The following is an 18,751-nucleotide window of genomic DNA, read 5'->3' as shown; positions in this document are numbered from 1 at the left end:
TCCCTGCCCCCATCCCGGCTCGGCCCCACCGGTCGCCTCCTCGTTGCTGGGAGACCACGCCTGTGGCCCCCCCCTCCCCGGGAGTGACACCTCAGTCCCCTGCATGGCTCTCGGGACACGTGTGACGTGGCCCCCAGCTGGCCTTCCACTCTGGCCCCACTGGCCCTTGCACACCAGCCACCCTGCCCTCCCGCCCGCGGCCCTGCACCTGCACACCCTCCTCTAGCACCGGGCTCCCTCCAGCTGCTGCCAGGTCCTCGCCCAAGTGCTGGTCCCCAGAGGACGACAAGTCTCATTTGCCTTCCGAGGGTCTTCTGTGGGACCCCTGCTGCAGCCCGCAGAGCCCCAGGCCGCCCCAGGCACTGCAGGGAATGGAGGCCAAGACTCCACAGCTGGCTGGGGCGAGGGGAGGAGGACCCAGGAGCCCCTCACCAGGCCGTCAGAGCCGGGTCACCTCCCTGTGCCCCTTGTGCCCGGAGGGCGCTCTCGGCGGCAGTGGCCCCCTCCCTTTCCCCCAGTCCCGGGGCTGCCCTGGCCCCTGCAGCCCCCACCCCGCCCCCGGGCTGCTCCCCTTCCCGAGCTTCCAAGCTGCTGGGAGTTGACGTCAGGAGGACATCCAGCCAGGCCAGCACTGGGCTCCCAGCCCCAAAGCACCGGAGCCGCAGGCAGTGGGGAAAGCAGAAGGCGCAGCGCCCCCCATGTGTTGCCAGCTCCGGCTCGCAGCCCGCACACAGCGAACAGAAATCCCGCCCTTCCTGGCGGCCAAGCAGCTGGATGGGGTTTGAGAGCCTGGCCTCCCAAGCGGAGCAGGGCAGGCCAAGGCCTGGAGGAGCAAAGGCGGCCTGGAGCTGGTGGTAGCTGGGCCCCGGCCCCCCGCCCTGCGGGTCTTACCTAGGAAGGTCCCCGTGAAGCCCAGAGCCAGGAAACTGGAAAGGACAAACACGCCGCCCACTCCCAGGAGTGCCAGGCCCATGCGGTAGGCCAAGGGGTTGTCCAGGCTCTGCATCCTGGGTTGGCTCAGCATAGCCTGCGTGAAGCTGCGGGGCAGGGGACAGGAGAGACACGTCACTGCTGTGCAGAGGGGCCACCCTGCCCCTCCCGCCCCCACCCCCTGGGGCCCCCAGAGTAGCCGGGCCAGGAGTGTCGAACTCGGGGCAAGGCGGGTGCCGAAAGCGAGTGAAGTGGGCTGCCGGGGGGGCTGCCCGAACGACATTCAGCCCGTGAGAACAGCGGCGCCTCCTGCCCCGAACACCTCCCTGGCCCCAGCCCGCGCCAGGCAGAAGGGGTCCCAGTACGTGTTCAGTAGCCAGAGGAAAAGCAGCCCCCTCCCCTCGCCTCCCCTCCCCGCAAAGGAAGAAGGGGAGCAGGGAGAGAGGGAGAAGCGTCTGTTTGAACAGCAAACAGGACGCCGTGGGCAGAGGCCTGCATGGTGACCTGTCAAACAGTGGCACACATGTGTCAGGGCACACCTGGCCTCCGGTCACGCTGCCCACACCCCCTTCTCTCCACCCACCCCTCCTGCTGCCTGGGCTCAGGGTCACCCTGCAGCTCCAGGCTGAGCCGCTGGGATTGGCTCAGGGCCGCGCACACGCAGTGCTGTGCTAGGTGGCCGAGCCGTGCCCCACCTCCCCACCCCCAGCTCCGAGAGAGACCAGCAGCCTCCACCCCCTCCCCCTCTCCTATCTGCAGGCAGTGGAGTGGGAGGGGCCGGGCGTGGGCAGCAGGTGGGCCCTGGCCCAGCAGAGCCCACCTGCAGGCCCCTGGCTCCTTGGCCACCAGAGTGCTAGGGACCACGCGGCAGAGCGAGTGTGCCTGAGTGGGATGGGGGAGGCGCTCAGGCCTCCACGCAGATGACCCACTTCCGCTCAGCCCCCGCCCAGGCTGACCCCCGACCCCCAAACCTAGGGCAGCAAGGCATGCCGGGCCCCCTCTGGCCATCGCTAGGCCGCCTGCAGCCTGGTGCACCCACGGCCCCAAGTTCTAGTGGGGGGCACCGCATGGCGACCCGATGGAAGTGCCGTGGGCTCGGGCAGAAGAGTGGCACTGGGTTCAGACAGACCTGGGTGCCCCAGGCTCAGTTTTCACCCCTGTGATGGTGACACTGGGAGGTATGTGACCCGCTGGGCTCTGCCCACAGAGCTCAGGGACAGCTGGAGGGACAGGGGAGTGAACTGAGGGTGACACCATGAGATGAAGCAGGACAGGCACGCTGGGCGGGGCCAGAGCTGTGATCCCACGGAGGAGACGCAGTTTCTTTTGGGGTTTTCTGCGCTGGGGGTGTGAGTGGAGAGGCTCATCCATGTCTCTAGTTCTGCTTTTAAAACCTGGACTGAGCTTTTGGTCACTAATGTGACAAACCTGTCTGCATTCTGCTCCCCAGAAACCCCGGAACATGGGTGGAGGTGGGGAGGGGTGTCCCACTTGGTGCCCATTTCCATCCGCAGCCGATAAGCCCAGGGAACCCCAGCCGCTCGGGGACGTGGCCGCGACACCGTCTCGGGCTCGGGGCACTAAGCTCCCTGTTCTTCAGCCCACACCAAGCAAAACTGTCCACGAGAGTAGCATCTGACAGGCTCACTTGTGTTTTCTAACACACATTAAAATAAGCATACAACCACAAAATCAAAAAAAATTCACATGGGTAACATTTTCCACCTGTGAAAAATCGTGGAATTTCGGGCTCCGATGCTGTACTGATTCTGTACATTTGATCAACACATCACCTTTCCAAAGTGTTCCCCAAACCCATCACAGCCAAGAGAGGGTCTGTGGTCTTACAAATCCCCCCGGTTGGGGAAAGGGAGGGGGAGGAGCCCAGGCTGATAACCAGGCTCACCCTGCTCTGCATGACCCCACAACCCCTCCCCTGGAGGGTGGGCTGCCCTGTGAACACCAGGGGTGCCAGTACCTGGTGGTGCGAGGTCGGGGCATTTCACCGAAAATGTTATCCTGGGGCCCTTTCAAAGAGGCTTTGGAGGTCAGAGAGACTCTCCCGCTGGCCTGGAGGAAGGCGCCCGCCCTACTGTGGGGAGGGCACAGACTCCAGAATGAGAGCCTCGGTCCTGCAGCCACAGGAGCTGAGTCCTGTCCCCCGCCCATGAACCTGGGGGAGGCCCCACCCGACCTCTATGTGCTCCCCCTGCGCCGGCTGCCCGGCCTGCTCTGCGGTGAGCTGTTCCCGTCTGTCTGCCCCATTCACTGCTCCTTCGTGCGGCCACTCAGCCATCAGGCCTGTCCTGACCGTGTCCTTGAGCAGCTCCAGCTGGACTCTGTCAGCAACGGCTGGCACCCAGATGGCCACAGGGACAGAGACACCCGTGCCGACACCCCGCCGGTGCGCCAGTGCACACGCAGGGACCTGCCCTCAGGCAACGAGCACACATGTGTGGGGGGAGGCTTGCTCCCCCCAGCACAGCCCGGCTCCTGTCCGCTGCGCCTCAGCCCGTGACTGATGGACACCCATTCACATGGTGAGGTCCTGAGCATCACAAAACTATACCTTAAGATGGCTGAAACAGTCAATTTTAGTAATGTGTGTTACACACACACACACACACACCCCTGCAGGAACCACATAAAGTGACAGGTGAAGGGTGCCAGGGAAGGGGGCGGGACTCCTGCAGAGCCCCTCCGCAGAGCCCCAGCCAGACCACCCAGACCTGTCAGCAGGGGGCAACCGGGAGGAGGACCCGAGAGGGGAGAAGAGGAAACAGGCCTGCGGGGGGGCGTCCTTTCTCTCCCCCCAGATTCCCTGGGTGGCCAGCTCAGCCAGACACCAGGCCTGGCCAGCACTGACACAGGGGCCTGGACGGTGGGGAGGGCGCTGGACCTGGGGTCACTTCCTCCCAGGCCTCCTAAGGGCCCAGGACACAAGAAGAAACAGGAAGAACAGGAAAAGGCCGTCGGCCCTCGGGGCTTGGCCCTCAGGGTACAGAAGCAGGACAGACAGGGAGAGGGGCTCGTCTAAAGCCACCTGCCTCTGCCCAGCGCTGGCAAAGGGGGGGCTTGGGTCGGGGCCCCAGGGGGCCCCCTTCAGCCCTTGGGCCGCCGGGCTCTCCATCACCTCACCCTCCGCCACTCTGCTGCCCCGGCCCCCGCCTGGCTGCCCACCTGGGCGCAGCCCACCTGCAGGGCGGGAGGGACTGTCAGCCTCCACCCCCCAGAAACAGCAGCTGGGGCTGGCCCAGGGTTCTGGGCTACCAGGTACCAGGCTGAAGAGAGCCCAACTGGAGTTTTCTCTTTACATCTTGGACTCAGGAAGCCAAGAACGCAGAAGTCTAGAACCGGGAACAGCACATCCTGTTCGGGGAAAGGCAGCAGGTTTCGGGCGCTCTAGATGCCTCCTCGGTGGCTGCCAGGAAGAACGCGGCCGGCGGGGTGGAGTGTGCCCACCCGGGCACTCACGCGTTCGCTCACCCGTTCATTCATTCACTCACTCATTCAGAAGGGCCAGAGTGTCTGCAAAGGCTCGTTAGGGAAGAAAACAGGAAAAAAAAAAAATCAATCGAGCCGAAGGGTAGCACCTGGGCTGGCCTGCAGCCCAGGTGGGGCCGTTTGGGTCTCCTCTCCCCCCAGGCTGAGTTTCTAGAGAGTAACTGGGGGAGGAAGGCCGGGGTGCAGTACAAACGCACCAGCAGCCAAGCCCGCGGGAGGGTTTCAGGAGCCGACACAGAGCCCACCGGGCTGTCCTCTCCCCCAGCCCCCGAGGCCACTGCTCGCTGCCCTCCGTGCGGGCACCTCTCAGCCAGCAGAGCCGGGCGGGCGAGGGTAGCCCAGCTCAGAGCAGCCCCTGCACAGTGAAAGCCAACAGTCCATCCGTTCGCGCCCCCCGCCCCCCAATAGCTCGCGGCTCCCGTTTTCCTTCCACGTCCTGGGTGCCGCCTGACCCCCGCACGAGCCTTCCCGGGCGACCGGGACTCTCGTGGAGGGGACGGGGTTCCGTGCGGTCGGGCTGCCCCTCCCGCAGGCGCGCAGGGTGGGGGGCGGGGGCCTTACCAGTGGGAGCGCAGCACGTTGAGAAGCAGGATGGCGCCGCCCAGGGTGCAGCAGGCCAGGTGGGGGGACCCGAAGGCCCCGCTCAGCTTTCGGGTCTTATGTTCCCATCTCGCGACCTACGCAGCGGAGAGAGAAGCAGCCTGCGCGTGAGGCCTGCGCGGAGGGTCACGGGGCGGGAGCGGGGTGGAGGGGTCAGGAGGAGGGGGGATGGGGGGATGCGGCTGGCAGCCGGGGGTCCTCAGCCCAGCCCCGTGGGGCATCCACCCTGCGAGTCCTGTACGGACGGACCACAAGGTGCTCCCGGAAGCAGCCTCTCCCGGCAAACACGACAAACACGGGGGCAGGGGTGGCCCTGAGCCCGCGCGGCCCGCTGCCGCCCTGGCTTCCTCTGCCCACGGCCTGGCACACACTCGGGTCGCCCACTGCATGACACAGGGGACCGCGGAGGGCAGGGAGCCTGCGGACGTGGCCCAGCGCCACCATCCGCGGGGCGCTCCCACCGGGTCCTGGGCCCTCAGTCCTACCCCCCAGTGCGCCACCAAAAACAGACTTTCCAGCTTTTAACTTTTAGCCACAGAAGCCTGCCTTTATTTTTTCAAGCTCGTCACGCCTGAAATCTCGACGTTCAGCAGCCGACAGCGCAGCCAAGTTGAGGGCGGCCCCTCAGCTCCCTCCCGCCTCTGCCGTCTCCACGGCTGCCTGCCTGTCCCTGTGGCACGAAAGCCAGCCGGGCCAACTTGCTCAAAGTCGGGGGGGCGTCTGCGTGGTCGGCCTTCAGGACAGGAACCTGCACACGTTTCCTTCTGGGGCCCCTGGGGGACAGTCCCCTCCAAAGCAGCTGGACCAAAGGGGACCCACCGAGGGGGTGAAGGGAGGTCCCTGCAGGGTGACTGTCCGTTGGCAAAGTGGACGCAAGTGTCCTTGGCCGGAGGAAGCAGCCTGCTTTCACTCATGGACCCGAGACTCAAGCCACAAGGGTGGACGGGACGTCCAGGCAGAGTGAGCTGGGAGGGGCGCCGACGTCCCAAGAAGCGAAGGATGTCAACGCCAACAATAAAAATCACAACCGTCGATTCAGCACCTGACGATTTAAGTGCTTTTACCTGCGCTCACTTAACACTCAAAACAAGCCTGGGCCGATAGCACTGGTGAACATGGATGCAAAAATCCTCAACAAAATACTAGCAGACAGAACCCAGCAGCACATTCTAAGGATCATACACCAGGATCAAGTGGGGTTTATCCCAGGGATGGAAGGATTCTTCAATATACGCAAATCAATCAATGTGATACACCATATTAACAGACTGAAGGAGAAAAACCGTATGATCACCTACCTGACGATTTAAGTGCTTTTACCTGCGCTCACTTAACACTCAAAACAAGCCTGGGCCGATAGCACTGGTGAACATGGATGCAAAAATCCTCAACAAAATACTAGCAGACAGAACCCAGCAGCACATTCTAAGGATCATACACCAGGATCAAGTGGGGTTTATCCCAGGGATGGAAGGATTCTTCAATATACGCAAATCAATCAATGTGATACACCATATTAACAGACTGAAGGAGAAAAACCGTATGATCACCTCAACAGATGCAGAAAAAGCTTTCGACAAAATTCAACACCCTCCAGAAAGTAGGCATAGAGGGAACCTACCTCCACATAGTAAAGGCCATATATCACCAACCCACAGCCAACATCGTTCTCAATGGTGAAAAACAATAGCTGATTCACTTTGTTATAAAGCAGAAACGAACACACCGGGACTTCCCTGGTGGCGCAGTGGTTGAGAATCCACCTGCCAATGCAGGGGACACAGGTTCGAGCCCTGGTCCGGGAAGATCCCACATGCCGTGGAGCAACTGAGCCCGTGCGCCCCAGAGCCTGCGAGCCACAACTACCGAAGCCCGCGGGCCTAGAGCCCATGCTCCGCGACAAGAGAAGCCAACGCGATGAGAAGCCCACGCACCGCAATGAAGAGCAGCCCCTGCCCGCCACAACTAGAGAGAGTCCGCGCGCAGCAGCAAAGACCCAACGCAGCCAAACATAAATAAATAAATAAATTTATTAAAAAAAAAAAAAAAACTAACACACTGTTGTAAAGCAATTATACTCCAATAAAGATGTTAAGAAAAAGAAAGAAACAAGCCTGGGGTGGGTGGGACGAGGTCCGTTTACACGTCGGGAAGACGGGGCCCCTCAGAAGTGACTGGGGTGGGGGAGGGGGTCACTCAGCCACAAAGAGGAGCACCCGAGCGACCCCGAGACTCCGGGCCCAGGGTCCCTTCTATCTGAAGGGGCCCAGTTGTCCTTCAAACATGCTGTTTTTGTCACAAAACCTTGTTCCTGGTATGGGATTTCAAGATGCAGCTTTAAAGGCCATTGATTTTTCCTCCCAGCTGACGAGCTAACGCTTTCAAAAGGACACTGAAATGGGTGGGAAACCGCGTAGTACCACGTCCTCACCCCTCCTGCAGGCCCGGTGCGGGAGCACAAGCCCCGGGGGCCAGACCCAGAGCCCCCGCGTTTGTTGGTGCAGGCATGTTCCGCGCTCTACCCCCACCCCGAACCGGCCACCCACCGAACGGGGCACGTGGACGAAGTGTGGTCCATCCAGAGGACGGCTGTCGTCGGCTTCATGCAGAGCAGGAGGAGTCTCCATCCTCGCAAAGGCCTGGAGGGCAGAGCCCACCACGGTGACGAGTCAGAGCCGCAGCGGCTGGGCTGGGGGTCTGACTAGGAAGGGGCAGGAGAGGACGTCTGGGGAAGGAAGGGTTAGGGTCTTGATCAGGGCGGTGGTGACACAGGCGTATACATTTGTCGAGACTCAAACTACATTAGAATGTGTTTACTTTATTGTATACACATTCTAGCTCAATAGAGCTGATTATTGAACATTCCGTCCCTGCAGAATCTGAGCTCTAGGGACGGATGAGAACGGCCACCCACGTCACCCACCCGGGCAGACTCTTCTGCTCACAACACGCCGGGTCCAGCCCCTGAAGGAGGGGCCTCTCCCCTGTATCCAAGGGGGCCGTGACCGGCTGCACCCCAGCCCAGAGCCCCGGGCAGCGGAGGGGGCCGAGCTTCAGCCGAGCGAACCGGGCGCTGGGACCTCCGGACTCCGAGCTGGGCCCCCCACTGCTCTGCGGACGGTGGAGTGTCTTTCCACCAAAGGCCCTTTGGGGACCGCTCTGCCAGCTCTGGCCTCCCGGATGGCCCCCCAACGCCTGCTCCTTCACCTGGGAAACGGCGGGGTCGTAACTGCACTTTCTGAGCAACCCAGAGACAAAAGGTGGGAGAGGAAGGAGGGGAAACAGCGAATCCGATTCGCCAACAGCTGTCTGCCTCCCGGCTGGCCAGCCTTAGACAGGTTGTTATTTCAAGGCAATCAATAAAGCAGCAGCCAGGAGCCTTGCTGGGTCCGAGGTTAATGTCCCGCCTGGCCTTTCCCGGGGCCCAGCTGCACACTTCATCAGATTAGGGGCCCGGAAGCTGGCAGTGGAGCTGAGCACAGGGGACCGGCCACCACGGGCTGGGCCGTGAGACGATGCGGGTCATCACCCCGGGGGCCGAGTGACTGGCGCGAAGCGGGATGACCAGACGCTCTGCTGTCACCCTCCTGACTTGGCGTGGCTTCTAGGTTGCCAGGACCCCAAAATGGAGATGCCCTGGCCCAGCCCCTGGCCCTACCCCACACTCACGTTCCCTCTCCCTAGGGCTGCCAGAGAAACACAGGCCCCCAGGTGAACCTGGATCTCATATAAAGAACAAGTAATTCAGTACAAGTTGCCCCAAATGTAGCTCCCATTTGTTGTTTCCCTGAAATCCAAGTGAACCGGGCTGGTTCTGCGTTTGCCACCTTGGGCCACCTTGCCCGCACCCCGGGCAGGGTCACCAGTTCACCTCTGTAACGGGTAGGCCTGTTCCCCAAAATGTTGATTTTTTTTTTTGCAAACCTCTCCCACAGAATCTGGGCCAGGAAGGAGGCTGCCGGGGCAGGAGGGGACTGGGATGGATGGAAATCGGGGGAATTTGTCCCTGACCGCCAGCCGCCAGCTGTACATTCATCAACCAAGTCAGCAGGGAAATGCGACAAACGGGCCAGTGACTGCTTATCCACCTCCCAGTGTGCGGGGAAGACCCAGCGGGCGACGGATGGCCACACGCCAGCACCAGCGCCTCGTCCGGGTGGAGGGCCCCTCCCCCAGGGGCCCTGATTCCAAGAGCAGCCCCTGCGTCTCGGTCCCCTCCGGGTCCCACTCGGCCACACTGATGGTGCTGGGTTTGCCTGTAAAGGAGGTGGCTCTGTTCCCCCCGGCAGCCCGGGGCCCGCATCCTGGGGCTCAGAGGGCGTAAGGCATAGCCCAGAGGTGTTTTGGTCAAACCCACAGCATTTAAAAATATCTGTCCATCAACAGAGGAACGGATAAAGAAGATGTGGTACGTATATACAATGGAATATTACTCAGCCATGAAAAAGAACGCCATTGGGTCATTTGTAGAGACGTGGATGGACCTAGAGACTGTCATACAGAGTGACGTAAGTAAGTCAGGAAGAGAAAAATATCGTATATTAACGCATATATGTGGAATCTGAAGAAACTGGTACAGATGATCTTATTTGCAGGGCAGAAACAGAGACACAAACGTAGAGAACAAACGTATGGACACCAAGGCGGAGAGGAGGGGTGGGATGAATTGGGAGACTGCGATTGACATATGTACACTATTGATGCTGCGTGAGAACCTGCTGCATAGCATGGGGAGCTCAGTGCTCTGTGGTGACCTAAATGGGAAGGAAATCCAAAAAAAGGGGCTATGTGTGAACGTGTGGCTGACTCACTTTGCTGTACGGCAGAAACTAACACCACGTGGTGAGGCAACTACACTCCAATAAAAATAAATAAATAAAAAATAGAAAGCATTTGACCCAACAATTCAACACCACTTAGAACTTCCACATTAAAACCCAGGCATCTGGGGCTTCCCTGGTGGCGCAGTGGTTAAGAACCCGCCTGCCAGTGTAGGGGACACGGGTTCGAGCCCCGGTCCAGGAAGACCCCACATGCCGCGGAGCAACGAAGCCCGCGTGCCACAACTACTGAGCCCGCGCGCCTACAGCCCGTGCTCTGCAACAAGAGAGGCCACGGCAATGAGAAGCCCGCAAACAGCAACGAAGACCCAATGCAGCCAAAAATAAATACTTTAATTAAAAAACAAAAACCCAGGCATCCAATTTGAGGTGAAAAATCTGGACACTGAGGCTATGGGGGCTTCCACCCTGCACGGCAACCCCGGCCGCAGCCATGCCCGGGGTGGGAGCAGGCGTCCCATGTGGGGTCGGGCTCCTGCAGGCTCATGCGGGAGGGCGGCAGGGAGACAACAGCCGCATGTCTGCCGGATGGGCAGCCCTGTTAACTGCAAAGCCGACTCGCCAGCATCCACAGGGAAGGAGAAAAAGCACGTTCCCAAGACACGCGAGGCATCTGAGCTAGGAGCCACCAGCTCCGCAGGGCGCTGTGTCCCAACTCTCAGAGGCCTGCTGGGTTTGAGGCCCAGGGATCAGTGTTGACGGGTGACGTCATTGACTCAGGACCTGGAACTCCTGTGTGTGAGCCAGGGGGGTCGCCGCGGGCTCAGCAGGCCTGGACCCTGGCCAGCTGTCACAGACCGTGTGCCCGTGGGCCGTGTCCTCTGCCTGAAACACCAGTGGTACCGACCACAGACAGTCACAGGGACTGTATGCTCGCCCAGGGCCAGGTAACAGTGTGTCCCCCGGGACACCCTCACACAGGGAGGCTGACAGCCCAGTGACACCTGTTAGAACCAGGACCCGCCAAGCATCCCACACTGTCTGAGCATCTCACTGGGGACACAGTGAGCGTGGGTGACAGCAACTGAAACGATGGGGCATGGGGGTGAGGCCACAAGGACAGAGGTGGACTCTGGGGGGTCTTTTCAGGGCCTGTGGTCCACAGAGCAGAGTCTCCAGCGCTGGAGGCATGAGAAGTCCTTCCTCTCGATCCATCCACCCACCCACCAAGCGCCCATGTAGCCATACGTCCAGCTCTTACTGGGGGCCCTACTACAGGCCTGATGTTGTGATAGAGTGTTCTCTTGAAAAGAAAATGGGGAAAAAACACAGGAAGTAAGTGCTTGCTTTGATTGGTACATGTAACTTAACAGTGATAACTCAAAGCCCAGATGGGTCCACAGGACAAAAGCCAGGGCAGCAGGAGGAACCTGTGCCCCGAGCACCTACACAGCGCGGCGGGGGCGGGGGGGCTGCTCTGGACGGCCCCCAGCCTCTCAGACGCCCCACGTGTCCTCGAAGTGAGGCCCCATGTGAAGTGAGGCAAGGGTCCTCATGCTCCTTAAAGGACTGACTGCTGGGCAGGGACCCAGCGCCCGGAGGACGGCAGGTGGGCTGGGTGCCGGGTCCCGGGTTCGCCCACGAGCTCCTCTGCCTACCAGCCGTGTGACCCGGGGGCGTCGCAGCCCCTCTCTGCCTCAGTTTCCTGACCCGGAAGAGGGAGCCAAGCAGCGACGTCGCACCTCGTAGCGCTGCTGTGCGAGTCCGGGAGTTGACGCGTGTCTGGAGGAGACTGCGGCGCTGTCTGCCTCCTTCTGGGGGAACAAGCGGGGGCGGCGGGGGGCCGCCCACAGGTGAGGAAAGCCTGCTGCGCCCGCGTCCCGGGCGGTGAGGGCAGGCAGAACTGGGACCACGCGGGCACCCGTCTGCCAGAACCTCCCCCTGCAGCCCCCGCGGCCCTGAACCCGGCAGGAGGGAGGCCGGCCACCGTCTCGTCCGGGCTCTCCACCTGGGGGCCTGGGCGTGTTCCGGGGCTCAGTAAACATCCCCAAACGGAAGCAAAGGCCGAGCGCTTTTGCATTTGTAGCTTTTGCTGAGAAGGAGCCAGCGTTTCCCTGCCTTTCTCAAAGGGACCCACAGCCCAGAAGCACGAACCACCTGTGCACCACCACCCCTCCCGCTCGGGTGGCGGTCCCCTCCTGCCAGACACACAGGTGCTCCAGCCTTCTCACCTTCTTCTTCCTGCCTGCGATGCACGCCACGAGCTGCCCTGGACCACCCAGCACAGCCAGAACCTCCCGCTCCCTGCACCTGGCTCCACCGTCAAATGACACCCCACCTCTGTCTGTGCTCAGTGTCATATCCGCACGCGATGCAGCCAACGGAGGGGGCCCCTGCGAACGCTGATCTCCACGCGCGGGTGGACACGGGAACGCACGACAGCTCAGCGGCCTCCCACCCAGCCTGCTGGGTGAGGGGCTTCCCTGCAGCGGGGCTCGGTGGGGCCCGCCCAGCTGGTTCCATCTGAAAGTGGGTGACGGCCTGGCCTGGAGGGACTGGGAAGGGTGGGAGCTGGGGGGCTCCACGAGAGGGAGTCCCAAGCTGCGCCCTGTCGCACAGAGTGGCGTCCAAGAGCTTCCCCCAGCCGAACTGCCCCTTCACCACTGTCCATTAGCTCGCTCAGCCATCACCTGGCTCACTGGACACCTTCCACCAGCTTGTCCAGGGAATACATCGATGCTGAGATGCACGCAGTCTTCCCCCAGCAGTGAATTCACATCTGGACTTGACTGCCTGGGAGACGGTCCCCAAATCCTACTGCCCACCCCAGACAACCTGGAAGGTTCCCGACACGGCATGACGGAGTTGAAGCATCACCACCTGCAGCTCCTCAGTGAGGACCCAGGAAACTCTATCATCAGGGACAGGGCGGAGAACCTGGCCGTGAGGGTCAGGCTGACCTCCTGAACCCACTGGTCAATCTCAGTGTCATGCAAAGTGGCGCTTCCCGACGGGCTGGGACAGGTAGCGTGACATGGAACGTCAGGACACGGCACTTGGCAGGGCAAATAGTCAAATATTGGCGATTTCACATGCTTCAACCGAACACGCAGCACGTTTACGCAGAGTTCTTTATAACTATCAGGTTCAGGAAATATAGAGGAACACGTTAAAAAGCATCACAAAGATATAATCGCCCAAACTCAGAAAATTCTACTGGACAAGTGATTCAGTTTCTTCCCTAAGTAAATGACATGGAAAGAAGGGGTGGGACACTGGTCTGGGTAAAAAGGGCTCGGGAATCACATCGACTGAACGCAACGTGTAGACCTTATTCAGATCCGGATTCAAACACACCAACTGGAACAAGATACTTTTGAGACAATTGGGGAAAATTGAACATGGGCTGAGTACTGAATGGTATTAAGTCATTACTGCTGTCCTTTCTACTTCCGGCTAAGATGGATGGAGCTTAGCATCTCACCCAAAACAACCAAAAACAGACAAATATACAAGGGCTTTCCAGACACCAGACATGAAGGAATGAAGGACGCTGATTTAAACCTAACCCCATCAATAACATTAAATGCTAATGGCCAAACATCTCAATTTAAAGGCAGAGAGTGTCAGGACTTCCCTGGCGGTCCAGTGCTTAAGGCTCTGCACTTCCACTTCAGGGGGCTCGGGGCTGATCCCTGGTCGGGGAAGTTCCACATGCCATGGGGTTCAGACAGAAAAAAAAAAAAAGAAAGAAAAAGAAAAAGCAGAGATTGTCAGATTGGATAAAAAAGCAAGATCCAACTGCATGCTGGCCCCACAAAATACACTTTGCTTATAAAGATACAAACCAGATCAAAGTAACAGGCTGGCACAAGAGACATCCGGCTAACACTGGTCAAAAGGAGAGTGAGTGGTTACACTGATTTCACACAAAGCAGATTTCAGAGCAGACATTATTACCGGGATAAAGAAGATCATTTCACGATTATCCAAGAGGACATAACAACCCGAAACATCCATGCACCCGATGCCTGAGCTTGTGGTCCATGAAGTAAAACTGATAAATCTGCACAACAGAAATAGTTATTTCAATACCCCTCTCTCCATATTGACAGAACAAATAAGGATATAGATTTGAATACTATCAACGAACTTGGTCTACTGACGTTTATAGAAGACTTCACTCAACGACAGGAGAGGGACTTCCCTGGTGGTGCAGTGGTTAAGAATCCGCCTGCCAATGCAGGGGACACGGGTTCGAACCCTGGTCTGGGAAGATTCCCCCATGCCGTGGAGCAACTAAGCCCGTGCGCCACAACCACTGAGCCTGCGCTCTAGAGCCCGCGAGCCACAACTACTGAGCCCGCGTGCCGCAACTACTGAAGCCCACACGCCTAGAGCCCGTGCTCCGCAGCAAGAGAAGCCACCACAGTGAGGAGCCCGCACACCACAACGAAGAGCAGCCCCTGCTCGCCGCAACTAGAGAAAGCCTGGGCGCAGCATCGAAGACCCAATGCAGCCCCCAAAAAAAATTAATTAATTAAAAAAAAACGGCAGAAATTAGTTTCAAGTGCGCACAGGACATTTACCAAGATAGACCACGTGCCGGGAAATAAAACTAGTCCCAGTAAGTTCAAAGAATTATACATCACACAAAGTGTGTTCTCTGACCACAATGGAGTTAATTAGAAATAACAGCAAGATCACTGAAAAAAATCCCCAAACATCTAGAGACTAAGTAACACATTTCTAAAAAAAAAAGCAACTCACGGGAAAAGGAAGAAATGGAAAGGGAAACTAGAAGGATTTTGACTTGAACAAAAATGAAAGCACAACATACCAGCGTCTGTGGGATGCTGCTGCTTGAGAGGGTTTATGGCACTGAACACCCACAGGAGAGAAAGAAGGAAGGTCTCCAATCACTGGTCTCAACTCCCACAAGAAACTAGAGAAAGAAGAGAAAATGAAACCCATGTAAGTAGAGGAAAGTTTGAAGTGGGAATCAATGATAGAAAATAGAAAAACACTAGAGAAAAAAAAATCAATGAAACCATGAGATGGTTCTCTGAAAAGATGAATAAAACCTCTATTCAGACTGATCTGAATAGAGATCAAGGAAAAAAGACACAAAGGCAAAAAAAGGAATACGTGAACAACTTATACCAATGAACTGGATCAAAGCTCACTCAGGAAAAGAAGCAGAGAGCCTGACCAGCACACACTATATATACCCATCAACATATTTTAACATATAGTCAAAAACCTTCAGAAGAAAAAGCTCCAGGTCCAGACGGCTTCGCTGGTGAATGCCACCACACATCTAAGGAAGGAATAGTACCAATTATGTAAAAATTCTTCCCAAAAACTGAAGAGGAAGGAATACTCTCCAATTCATTCAATGAGGCCAGCATTAGCTGATACCAAAACACTGCAAGAAAACTAGAGAAAAATACCCCTCCTGAACAAAACGCAAAAATTCTAGACAAAATGTTAGCAAACGGAATCCAACAACATACTAAAAGGATAATATATCATGACCGAGATTTATACCAGGAACAAAAAGTTGCTTTAACGTTTGAAAACCAGTCAATGTAATTCACCACATAAACACAGTAAGTGAGAAAAAACACTACGATCGCCTTAATAGACATGAACATTTGACAAGAATCCAACATACACTCCTGACAGAAACTCAGCACTTGAGGAGTAGCGGGAAACGCCCTCGTCCTAACAAAAGGCATCTGTGAAAACCCTACAGCTGACATCACCCCGGATGCTCCCTTAGACCAGAAAGAAGGCATCATGTCAAGTGAGATGTGACACGTGGTCACCTACATAAACGCTGATGAACCTGGCAAAGAACGCCGGACTGGCACCCCGAAACCTGTGAAGCTTCGCCAAGAATTTAAGAAAAGACCTCGATAAATGGAGAGATACAGAGTGTCCGTGGGTCCGGAAACTCAGTATTATGAAGATATCAATTCTCCTTGATTGGTCTACAGATTCAACGCAAACCCAATCAAAACCCCAACAGGCTTTTTGCTGCAAACTGACAACCTGAATCTAAAATTCTCATGAAAATGCAAAGGACTTAGAATAGGCAAAACAACTGAAAAAGGACAAAGGGAGGCCAAGTCGACAGATTTTGAACCGCATCATAAAGCCACTGTGACCAGGACTGGGGTGCTGGTGCCAAAGTGGACAAACAGACCATCGGAACAGGACAAGGAGTCCAGAAATAGACCCACGTGTGTAAGGTCAACCGATCTGTGATGCAGTATAAAGGTCATTAATTCAGGGGGCAGGGGACAACGGCACTGGGTGTCGTGTGCAGAACTCAGACCACGTACAAAAATTAACACAAGTGGGTTATAAATCTGAACATAAAAACTGAAGCTACAAAATTTTTAGAGGAAAACAAACTAGAAAATCTGTATGACCTCGAGTCACGCAGTGATTTCTTAGATACACCGCGGAGATGTGATGAATGGTTGGGTTCCAGCTGACGGCTGGAGGGCTGGGCTGTTGTCGCTCTCCCCGGGGGGCGGGGAGCAGCCCCCAGCGCCCACACCAGCTGCCCTCCACCTGCACAAATGCCCGCCAGGCCCCCTCAGCCCTCCGGCGCGGCCTGCGGCATCCCCTGCCACCTCCTCGGCCTCCCTTCACCCACGAGACCGAGTCACAAGACCCCCTCCTGCTCCTGGGCTCTGGGTCCCCTGCGTCTCCTCGCCCCTGCTGACACCCCCAAGAGGGCAGATCCCGTCCGGGCAGGTCCCCAGGCCCCTTCTGCCCAGGGCGACCAAGGTCACCTCATGAGGTTAGGACACAACTGCCCCGCTGCGCCGACCCCCCAAAGGATCACTGTTGTGATGTCGATTACTCACACTGCCTCGTGGCCACCTCCCCCGTCCCTGATGTTTGCCTCTGGGGGAAGGAAAGAGATCCGGAGGTTCTGCCCCCGTGGAGCCCGCCAGCCTCGGACGGGCCAGCCCTAGACCGGGCAGGCGGGGGACAGACGGCTGGTCCAGAACCTGGCTCTGCAGCGGGGCCTCGGGCCAGGCACTACGCAGGACGTGGCGGGGCTGGCGAGGGTCCCCGCCGCCACCCGGCCTCTGGGCGGCTCTGGGCGCCTTTGTTGACTCGAAAGGTGGTCACAGCTGTGACTCGGGAGGGACCTCGTCTTGGGGTCCAACCTGCCAACACAGGTAGTCCGGGAAAGAGGCCTGGGAGCTCTCAGCCAGCAAATCCATCACGGGGGACGGCTCGGCTGTGAGGACCGCTCCCCACCCACCCCACCCCCGGGCAGCCCATCCGGTCTGAGCTGCTTTCCCTGTGCCTGCGACGGGGCAGTGCAGGAGGACGCCGGAGGGACCCCACCCATGCACATCTGGAGGAAGCAAGGAAGCTGCCCAGCCCCCCCACAAGAAAGCCCATCACCCCCTCAATAGGCCATGAGGCGGCCACGTGGCCCGAGAGCCCCAGGCTGGGGCAGGGGACACCCGTGGACCCAGCGACACAGTCCTTAAGCAGACCAAATACCTGTCTTTTCAGTTTTACATAATAAATATACTAACGGGGCAGGGAGAGTTGACTCTTTTTTCTTTTTTTGTGGTACGCGGGCTTCTCACTGTTGTGGCCTCTCCCGTTGCGGAGCACAGGCTCCGGACGCGCAGGCTCAGTGGCCATGGCTCACGGGCCCAGCCGCTCCGCAGCATGCAGTATCTTCCCGGACCGGGGTACGAAACCCGTGTCCCCTGCATCGGCAGGCGGACTCTCAACCACTGCACCACCAGGGAAGCCCGAAAATTGATTCTTTATTGAAAGATCCGCTCGCTCGGGGATTCATCTAAATGTGCTGGTTTTCCCCCTACACTTACAATGTTTGAGTTACGCACAGCTCTTTAGGGTCTTTTTAAAATTTTAAATGAAACAAGGCCCCTCTGTAGGAAGCCACTGGGAAAATAGCCGTGGAGTGAGTGGCTCTTCAACTACTAACCAAATACAGTACAAAACCTGGTCTGCCTTATTTGGTCAATATTTACATGGACTTCAGCCTCGGAAAGAAAATTGGGCCGTGCTGGCGCTCAGCTGGGGGAGCTGTCTAGATACGTGGGCTCGATAGGCAGCTGGGCCCCCTCTGGCATCACAGGCGGGTGGGCGGGACACGCCACCAAGACCAGTGCCAACGCCAGTGTCGGCACAGCATCCGCACCTGCAGCCGGACGGCTGTTTTTCTTTTTTTTCTGAGCGAAGAGTAGTTTATTTTAGAAGGGGAGACTATTTTCGGTCAGCTTTAGAGGTAAAAGTAAAATTCTGTTAGACACAGGACACTTCCCGTCGCCCTGGAAAGCTCCCCGCGCCCCCGAGCCCCCGCCCCACGGCCCCTGACCTGCTTTCTGCCCCGTCCAGCCTTCTCCAGCGCGTGTGGCCACCAGACCGTCCAGGGAGCTGTGCGTGGATGGCCCATCGCTGGCTCGCGCACCCCAGCTGGGGGCCCTGCATCACGAGCTCTGCTGGTGTCAGCAGAGCTGCTTCCAGGATTGTGTGTACGCACGTCTGCTGGGCTGAGGGAAGTGAGCCTTCAGCGTTCTGGGCACCTGTGCCCACCCAGCCCGTGCTGTGCGACCCCAGGAGGGTGGGCTGGGAAGACTGACCGGGCAATGGCAGGGCACCCTCGGGGGGCACCTCCCACAGTGCACAGCCCGAGGCCCAGGTGGGGGCAGGACGTGGAGCTGACAGCGGGAGCGAGGAGCCAAGGGCTGGGGCACAGAGATCCCTTCCTAAGCCCGGACAGAGACACAGGAAGGAAGGGGGAGCAGTCACGAGAAACAGGAAGGAAACGGGGAGGAGTCACGAGACACAGGAAGGAAACGGGGAGGAGTCACGAGACACAGGAAGGAAGGGGGAGGAGGCACCAGACACCAGAAGGAAGGGGG

General features: G+C 58.2%; 1 protein-coding gene across 2 annotated transcripts in view; it reads right to left on the bottom strand.

Moving 5' to 3' along the window:
* The window catches only part of PEMT (phosphatidylethanolamine N-methyltransferase), a 46,940-nt gene that overhangs the window by 3,816 nt on the left and 24,373 nt on the right, over positions 1-18,751 (bottom strand). Inside the window, exons 3-5 of one of the 2 annotated variants that reach the window (XM_024753029.1) lie at positions 4,996-5,111; positions 892-1,037; positions 204-362 (exon numbers count right to left, since the gene is read on the bottom strand). In XM_024753029.1, coding sequence (XP_024608797.1) covers positions 223-362; positions 892-1,037; positions 4,996-5,111 — 402 coding nt within the window. In that variant the 3' untranslated portion in view covers positions 204-222. Of the gene's footprint in view, positions 1-203; positions 363-887; positions 1,038-4,995; positions 5,112-18,751 lie in introns of those variants that run through there. The other variant, XM_024753039.1, reaches the window with a different exon arrangement.

This window comes from Neophocaena asiaeorientalis, unplaced genomic scaffold (assembly GCF_003031525.2).
Source record: "Neophocaena asiaeorientalis asiaeorientalis breed wild unplaced genomic scaffold, Neophocaena_asiaeorientalis_V1.1 scaffold540, whole genome shotgun sequence".
Taxonomy (NCBI): domain Eukaryota; kingdom Metazoa; phylum Chordata; class Mammalia; order Artiodactyla; family Phocoenidae; genus Neophocaena; species Neophocaena asiaeorientalis.
Note: the sequence above shows the minus strand (reverse complement) of the source record. Positions and strands in the feature narration are given on the sequence as shown.